An 8,662-nucleotide genomic window follows, 5' to 3' on the forward strand; every position below is an offset into this window, starting at 1 on the left:
TGTTGATTCTTTGGAAAGAGTTTTTTCTTTTCAAACTTTGAAGCCTGAAACAAACATCTATTTTCCATTTAAATAGGATTGGTATTGAGATAGTTATGTCAATTCAAGTCACATTTTATTTGTATAGCCCTTAATCACAAAATGTCTGAAAGCACTGCGCAGGTTACAAATACACGATCCCCTGATCTTGTTGTGACCAATTGCTTTTTGAGGACACAGCTTTTTGACACAAAAGAGAACATACAATTGTGATCATTTTTACAAATCTTTATAATTTTCTTAAGAATTATTTTATCATGTGAGACCACCTCTAGAATAATTTTCTAATAATTGATACATATGACAAAGATTGCACAGCACTCATAAATCTTCTTCCCCACAAAATTAATATTAAGAAAGGTTTTGCACTCTTCGGGATGCTTGGTGAAGAAAAAAGTACTTCATTTGGTATTCGTCAGTGAAAAAAAAGATTGAAAACCTCTGGTTTACACATTTCAGATCAGATATCGAAATCTAAATACTTCCACAAGCTCCTCAGGTGGAACTGTTATGGTTTAAAGGTGGATCAAAGTGAAGGGGAAGCAGGAACTGAGACAGGTATGTTCAAAATAAGGATCGTATTTATCAACAAAACCAGGAACAACGTAACAAACGAACAAGGGCGCACAAAACAAATAAAATGTCCGAAGGATATCAAACCTGACAAAGGTCAGACCAAATACAAAGACCAAAACTCGTCATGAAAAATACAATAAATGAAATAAGTGGGCACTAAACTATCTACAAAATGTCCAAACAAACCCAAAGCCATATTAATCATCAGCTACGTTGATGGTTCGGACCTGATTTTTCAGATTAGTGAGTCGTTGTTTAAGCTTGCGTTGGGACGAATCGTGATGATCTGTTAGTTTCTTTAGCTTGAGCGTCATAACTTCCAGACTGGCTTCAACCGCATTCACTTTAGCTTCTAAGTCTTTTGCATCGGTAGCGGCCACAAGCGACTCGTCGATGAGGTTGTCTTTCATCAAGATGGCCCGCCCCTTGTCTTCCAATGCAGTCTTAGCATCAGGGTACTCTGTGAGCGCTTCCATCAGGTCGTCCTTGGATAAGGCAAATAGGTCTGAGTAGCCCACACTACGGATATTGGCTGTTCTCCGGTTTCCCGCCTTGCTTCCTTTAATGCCCAAAATGCTGATTTCACCAAAATAGGCCCCATCACTGAGGACCACAAATTGAGTGACTCCGTCGTCTGCTACCACAGCCAACTTTCCTTCCTTGATAATGTACATTTCCCTTCCGATGTCACCCTTCTTACATATATAATCTCCAGGACTAAAAACTTGCGGTTGAAGTTTAAGGACTAACTCCACCAGCAAACCTGCCTCGCAGTCTTGGAAAATACGCACTTTGCTTAGAGTTTCCAAATGAACATTGATGGCTATCTCAGCTTTGAGCTTATCCGGAAGGTTCCTCAGCACCTGCTTCTCGTCGCACGTCTTTTCCTCTGTCCACAAATAATCGAACCACTTGACCACTCGGACCTCAAGGTCTTTCGTAACCTTTCGGAACTGCATGTACTGTTTGATGGAGTCGATCTTGGCCTGGAACTCTACTCGAGCGGCGCTCATGTTAGATATCATGGCACCGACATTGCCTACGATTGTAGCAAAGATCAAAACTCCAGTGAGGAAGTCGGCCACGACAAAGAAGTACTCGATGTCCCGGACTGGTGGTGGTGTCTCCCCAATAGTGGTCAAGGTCAGTGTGGACCAATAGAAGCAGTATATGTACTGTCTGGTGAGGGTTAAAAATTCTTCGTTCCTCGTGGCCGGGTAAACCCAAGTGTCTGAGCCAAAGCCCAGGACCTTAGAAATTGCAAAATAGATGCACGCGTTCCAGTGGATGATGATGATAATGTAAAGTACAAGATTAGCGATCCGAAAGATGTTTGGGAAATTGGTCCGAGTCTCAGTTCGGTCAAAGAATTCAAAGAGTCGGGCTGACCTAAAGAGCCGATTAAACCTCCACTCCGCATTGTTTATTCCAACATATATGAACACAAAATCGGTGGGAATTATGGATATGATGTCCAGTCGAAATTGCCGCGTTTTTATGTACTTTTCCTTTAGAACCTTCTTATCTCGTACGAGCAATCCTTGCTCCAGGAACCCTGTGCCAAAAAAACAACACGATTATTGGCTGAAGTTTTTGTAAATTAAAACTGCAGAATAATCACCAACCTGTTCTGGTTCTCACAAACGTATCGATGAGGTATAGGGCATCTGAGATGTAGTCCAAAACTATCCACAATACTGTGTTGTTATTCTGCAAATCATTGAAGCAAGCCCTGAAGCACACAGACAAACACGTTCAAAGTCTATGAAAAAAACCTCAATACTGAAAAGAAAAATGTACAGACCTAGCAATCAGCAAGATCAGATTGTAAAAGACTGGGATGGACATGGTCATTATCCAGTAGTAGTATGTATCCGTGGCAGGGTCCATGATCCACACCTCTTTTCTGTAAAAGGCAGTACATATTTAAAGCAACACTGAACAAATTTCCCATTTTTATTGCATATTCCAATTCTAATGAAATAGACATGTTCAACTAGTATAGTGGTGCTTTTGCCATCACATAAGGTGTCTCAGAAATCTCTATTTTGACAGAGAAAATTCTGATGAGTGGTGTTTACTTCCAAAAGGAAAAAAATAGAAGCGTGCAGACCTCATCTCTTTCCCGCGTTTGTTGCAAAAGACGAGTTGTTAAAATTCGTGGTCTTTGTTTTGAAACATTACACACTGACGTGTGTCCGTGTGATGCTGCCATAACTGACCAATACAACTGGAATTGTCTTTATTGTCATTGATATTAACATAGCAAACGTTGTTTGCAATGAGATGAGACATGGTGCTCGATAAACACGCAATAACGTTTTAAAATGATAACAACAAAATAGAAGTTGTTTCTTTTCAATTCTTGATTATAATCAAACCAGACATTGGATGTCCTAGGCAATGTAACATAAGGAAAGATCATTTTAGGGAGCTAAATGCATATTAGATGTTTTGATTCAAAACCAGAATATGTATATTTCTTATGATGACAGTAAAAGAAACTCACGGTTCTTCTTTTTTATCATCCTTTTTGTCGTCTTTCTTATCGTCTTTCTTGTCGTCTTTCTTATCGTCTTTCTTGTTGTCTTTATCATCTTTTTTGGGTTCTTCTTTCTTGTCATCTTTTTTGCTAAAGAAGAAGATGCATATTGTTGCAGGCGCACTCACGCCCATTTTTTCCACAGAATTTTACAATAACGGATGGTACTACCAAACTATGATTTTAAGAAAATACAATCTCTTCTTACCCGTCATTGTTGTTGCAGTTGTTCATGTTCTGTGCAACCAGAGGCCCCTGAAAATGGCTGTAAGGACAAAACATTTTATTTTTAACGTAAATCTATATGTTTTTTTCCATTTGGTTGCCTTATGTATCAATGTAGTCGAGCCCAGTGCTTTTCAACTAGTGTGCCACGAGACCTTGTTTAGTGTGCCACAGGAAATTGTCCAGTTTTATCTTTGCATAAAAGCATGTCATTCTTCAGTATCTTACTTCTCACTGCACTTACGCCTGTGGTCATGAAGTGCTTAGAGAGGTTGGCGTCCCAGCACATCAAGGACTCCCTGCCACCCCACACTGGACCCCCACCAGTTTGCCTACATGGCGACACCATAAACACAGCACTTCACACCGTGCTGAGACACCTGGACCACCGGGGGAAATACGTCAGAATGCTCTTTCTGGACTTCAGCTCAGCCTTCAATACCATTATCCCGGATATCCTGGTGGAGAAACTCTCTCACCTAGGACTCTCTTCCTCCATCTGCCACGGGATAATGGACTTCCTTTCAAACCGCCCACAGTCCGTGAAACTCTGCAACCACGTCTCTCCCACCCTAAAACTGAGCACTGGCTCCCCCCAAGGATGTGTACTGAGCCCCCTGCTTTTCACCCTATACACCTCCGACTGCTCACCGACCCACCTCATTTGTTAAGTACGCCGACGATACTACCATGGTCGGCCTCATCTCTGAAGGGGACGAGGCGGCGTACAGGGATGAGGTGAAGTCACTGACAACGTGGTGTTTGAAAAACCACCTCATACTGAACACCACTAAAACAAAAGAACTCATACAAACAGACTCAGAGACAGTTTCTTCCCAGAGCCATTACCACCCTTAACGCACACCGCACAACAAACATAAACTCTTGCAAACACACTACCTCATACAGATAAAATTGTATTCGTGCCTATGCTCACTTTGCACAATATTGCCTATTTCGCACTACCGCATATTGCCTAATACGATCCCAAAACTGTATGTAACATCCTACATGCCCTCACTTCTTGTGTAAATATTGTGTAAATTATAACCTTTATCTTCTTTGTTCCTTTATCTTCTTTGTTTTCTTTTATCCTCACTGTTATATGTGAAACTGGAGTGCCACGTCCAATTTCGTTGTCACAATATGTTCAACCCATTTTGTAACAATGACAATAAAGGTATATTCTATACTATTCTATTCTATTCTATTCTATTCTATTCTATTCTATTCTATTCTATCTTTGCTTTCTTCCAGCGATCAACCCGTTAACAGGAACATTGATCAAAATCACTAGGTGGCAGCAGATTACTACTTTTTTCTTCGGTTTTCAATAGATTTCGCAGGATGCCAGGTCCTTATTATGACTCACTGTCTTTTGCTGTTTTGACTATTGCCTCAGTGTCGCTATCAGCAAATCATGTAGCTGTTCTTTGATATTCTACAGCCATTAAGTTTGCTCTATTTGTAACTTTGAATATTCAATAAAAAAAGGGTGTTTGGAGGAGGGCTTTCGGAAGGGAAGAAATTCTCTTATCTGAAAGCCCCTCTCCTGCTTCTTATTGCAACTCCAAAATCCATTGATGTCTCCTCGCTTTATTTTTAGAGTCTACTAAACTTAACATGTACATAAGGTACCACAGGGAAATATTTAATACCTTATTAGCTGTTTAAAATTGTGTTGCAACAAAAAAAAAACAAGGCAAGCCAATTGAATATCTTGCACATAATTTTGCTGATTTTAATTATTATTTTGTGAAATTAAAAAATGGCAATGTAGTAAAACATTTTTGTCCCATTAGTAGATATAACTGTTTATTTTAAGTATTGTTTTTGGAAAAAAAATAAACAGGATTTTTTTTTTTAGCAAAATCCAAAATTACAGCAACCAGTGACGAAAGTGGTAGGAAAAAACGTTATGCTGTCAGTGTCAGGTAACATGATAGTTGGTTGGTTGGATGCCTTAACCACACGGGTCGTAGAGGCACCATTTTCTGTGGTGTGTCTTGGACAAGTGATAGTATAAACCTACAAAGAAACAAAAAAACTGGTGCCAGCAATTCAGTTTTAAACATTTTCAACAGACTGTGTGCCAGGAAGTTTTTGAATGAAAAAAGTGTGAAAGTGTGCTTACGCTCAATAAAGGTTGGGAATCACTGCTTTAGCTTTTACACTGTTTTGGAATACAGTACCAGTACAGAAATATAATCATACTATATCATACATAACTTTGTTCTTTAGTAGGACCTCCAAAGAGCCAATGAAATGGTTGCATAGCATTTTTTAAAGTTCCAGTTTTGCATGGTTGACAAAAAAAAAACAGCCGTTTTGTTTCACACCTAGTTCGTCTGTGATTTTTAACTGCGAGTGACAAAAAACAACTCTGAAGCCTACTGAGACCCTTGCTACTTTACTTGTTACTTCAATTCTATACCTCGGCTACACTTGAAATGAATTGTAACAACTATTTCTTCCAGTGCCACATTTTATTTTCATAGATAAAACAGCACAAAAAAAAATTCAATTCCATAGTCGAGCAGCTTACCTCTTCTTCATGTTTGTTTTGTCGTTGCTCATACTGAACTTTGTTGGTCTGCTGCTGCTTTTATTGCAGTACATTATTCGAGGCAACCTTGCAAAACAGAACAAAATCCTCACATTAAGGATGTGAGTGTGGTGGGGTGTGTTGTACTAATGAACAGTGTTTGGCACGTTATTATAAAAAAGTAAATAGTTTTAGTTACTCACTACTTCTTCCACAAATTAACTGAGTTAGTAACTGAATTACTGTATTGTAGAAGTAATTGGTTGCCAGGGAAAGCAACTATTTCTGTTACTTTAAAAATAAGTAGTATGTCAAAGAAATTGAAACTTTTCTGGGCAAATATGATTGTAGTGTATTTAAAGAAATGGGAATTCCGACTATTTTTCGATGACCATTTTTATTTTCGGCTCTTTAGGTTGTTTTTGTTGCTTTGATCCCTACATTACAAATTATTTTATAACGTTATGCACAAAATGACTTAAAAAAGGGGGAGAAAATAAAGAACAGATAGGAGAAGAAAAAAAGAATAAACTCAAATCGAAGAAAAACTCAGGAAATATAATTAAAATGTGAATAAATCTACAAAAAAGATAAAATACCAAACTCAATTTGAACCTTTATGTGCTCAACGACCTTAAACTCAACGACACAGAATCCCCAAAAGTGCTTATCGACCAATCATAAGAAAATAGGTGTCTCGGACGGAACCAGCCGTTGATTGATGGGCAGCCGGCTCCCTTCGGTTCACTTCTAATAGAGACGTTTTAATCGGCGCTCGTCTGCCTTTTCTCGCAGCGATTTAGTAATTACTATATTAGTAATCGCTATCCAACTATATGGTAGTCGCTATTTTGAATGGTGACATGATCCAAAAAGACGTGACGTAAACAACTCGAAGTAGAGCGGAAAACCGTGCTGCTGAAACAGCGTCAGGTGTGCGGGAACACGCCACTGTTGGCGTTCTGCAGCCAAAGTAAACACACTGCAACCATCAATAACAGTAAGAGCATTGTAACTGCGGTAAAACAACTACTTAGATTACACAGTTAATGATAAAAGAAGGCTATTTTACGTAACAGCGTTATTTATAACGCCGATATTCCCAACACTACCGATGAAATCAATTAAGTATGCCATTTTTCTGTGAAAGTCCGAACGTGGTTAAGGGATACGTACATGATATCAAGAAAACTTGTTTTCTGATCAAGAAACTAGTTGCGAAATAATAGTGTTTGAGATACAAGTAAAAATGCATTTTCATCACTGTACTTTCGATCCACCGTTGCACGATGTTTGCAAAATAAAGATCGTTTAGGTTTAGTCCCTGCTCAAATCCTTCTTGGCCAGATTATGGATCATTGCATCTAAAATTAGATCTTTAGGCTTATTCGTCTGTCAAACGGGCAAGGGTTGCTTTACATTTTTATTTTGCAAATTTCAATAAAGAAAAAAATAAGCATGGAATTACCTTTATTTAGCGACGCATGAAGGTTTATCCCGGAGCTGTAGTAATTCCATGTTTGCGTTCGGTTCTGAATGGCCTCTGACCTATCAAATCACTGGATGTTTTGATATATCCATAAAGAAAGAGGGGAACAATGGCTTCAAGGCGTAGGGATCCTGTCTTTATATGATCGTGAACTCTTATAATTGCATAGATGTGAGGAGGAGGCAGCAGGTGGCAGAGGGAGGGGACTCAAAGAGGAAAAACAGATCGCAAAGAGACACCAAACTGAATAACACGGATTTTTCTAGATTGCTTCCTCGTTCTGCAGATAATGCGAATAAGATTGTCTGTTGATGTTTTTAATGATTTTAATGAGTTTAATTTCTGTTAGTCGTCTGTTTCCTTTTGCACTTTATAACATTATTCCCAACATTTTATCGTAAAGACTACGTTATACAGCTTTCACTTAGTTGGTGTTATCGAAATACATTATATGATCTGTATTGACTTTTGTCAGAGCTGCCACTTTATTTATATCCCTTGCAGTCCAGGTAAAGCCTCTTACAACGCGTGTAGGCCTAAAATGACTCAGCGGTAGGACAATCCATTAGCAGCTAGAACTAATCTGAACGTAGCTACTTACACCTTCCCCTTCTGCTTCTCCAAACCTCGGAGGTCATCGTGCAAGTTTGATGTCTGGATCCTGGAAGTTTATTGAATTATAAAAGGTCACGTCACTGTTCACATGACATTGATAAACCCTGGCGTGAGCTCCCACGGGTGGTGGATGGGTCGGAACATGCCTGCCCGTTTTGTGATGCTGATCGTCACTCGTCTCTTGTGCATTCAGTATGACTGTCAGCAAAATTTCAAGGCAGTATGTCGTTAGTCTTAAAGGCACACTGTGTAATTTTGCCTGCTTGGGGCCGTTCTATTGTATAGTGCGTCGGAAAAAGAGTCCCACAAAGCAGAAGGAAAAAGAACTAACTACGGGGAGTCCGGCGTCCAAACAATACTATTTTCCTCTAACTTACTAGGCGTGCCCTGTTAGGCTAGCTTTTTCGGGATGCTCTCCAGCACGCTAGCCTAATGTCACCGCACACGGATACCAGTATTTCCATAAGTATTAAAGTAAGTCTATCATATTTGTAACACATTCAGTTCTCATTCATTTCTAGAGAAAGTAAGCGATATACATTTGGGCCAATTTTTTTAGAAAAATGCTATTGTTGTTAGGGACGGCTAAGGAAAATGGTGCTTACACATACATTAGAAAGCCTTTGATGCA

At 39.2% G+C, this 8,662-nt stretch overlaps 1 protein-coding gene across 2 annotated transcripts; it reads right to left on the minus strand.

Moving 5' to 3' along the window:
• Nucleotides 1–602: 602 nt before the first annotated feature.
• LOC148369943 (cyclic nucleotide-gated channel alpha-3-like) lies at nucleotides 603–8,347 on the minus strand. Of its 2 annotated transcripts, none has more exons than XM_088332193.1 (7): nucleotides 8,018–8,347; nucleotides 5,928–6,014; nucleotides 3,366–3,422; nucleotides 3,125–3,247; nucleotides 2,420–2,521; nucleotides 2,241–2,347; nucleotides 603–2,170 (listed from the first exon to the last, which is right to left on the minus strand). In XM_088332193.1, the coding sequence occupies exons 2-7, from the start codon at nucleotides 5,999–6,001 to the stop codon at nucleotides 813–815; spliced, it is 1,821 nt and encodes a 606-aa protein (XP_088188319.1). In that variant the 5' UTR covers nucleotides 6,002–6,014; nucleotides 8,018–8,347; the 3' UTR covers nucleotides 603–812. The 2 variants fall into 2 exon arrangements, with proteins under 2 accessions (XP_088188319.1, XP_088188318.1); XM_088332192.1 differs by lacking the exon at nucleotides 8,018–8,347 and adding an exon at nucleotides 7,396–7,687.
• Nucleotides 8,348–8,662: the final 315 nt, after the last annotated feature.

Source organism: Urocampus carinirostris, chromosome 3, assembly GCF_059441175.1.
Source record: "Urocampus carinirostris isolate Australia breed hairy pipefish chromosome 3, RoL_Ucar_1.0, whole genome shotgun sequence".
Classification (NCBI taxonomy): domain Eukaryota; kingdom Metazoa; phylum Chordata; class Actinopteri; order Syngnathiformes; family Syngnathidae; genus Urocampus; species Urocampus carinirostris.

Excerpts from the sequence above, each read along its gene's own strand:
- LOC148369943 (XM_088332193.1), bottom strand. The coding sequence starts at position 6,001 with ATGTACTGCAATAAAAGCAGCAGCAGACCAACAAAGTTCAGTATGAGC. Across the intron at positions 3,248-3,365 it reads AACTGCAACAACAATGACGG|CAAAAAAGATGACAAGAAAG; the intron begins GTAAGAAGAGAT and ends CTTCTTCTTTAG. Across the intron at positions 2,522-3,124 it reads GATGATAAAAAAGAAGAACC|AAAAGAGGTGTGGATCATGG; the intron begins GTGAGTTTCTTT and ends TGCCTTTTACAG.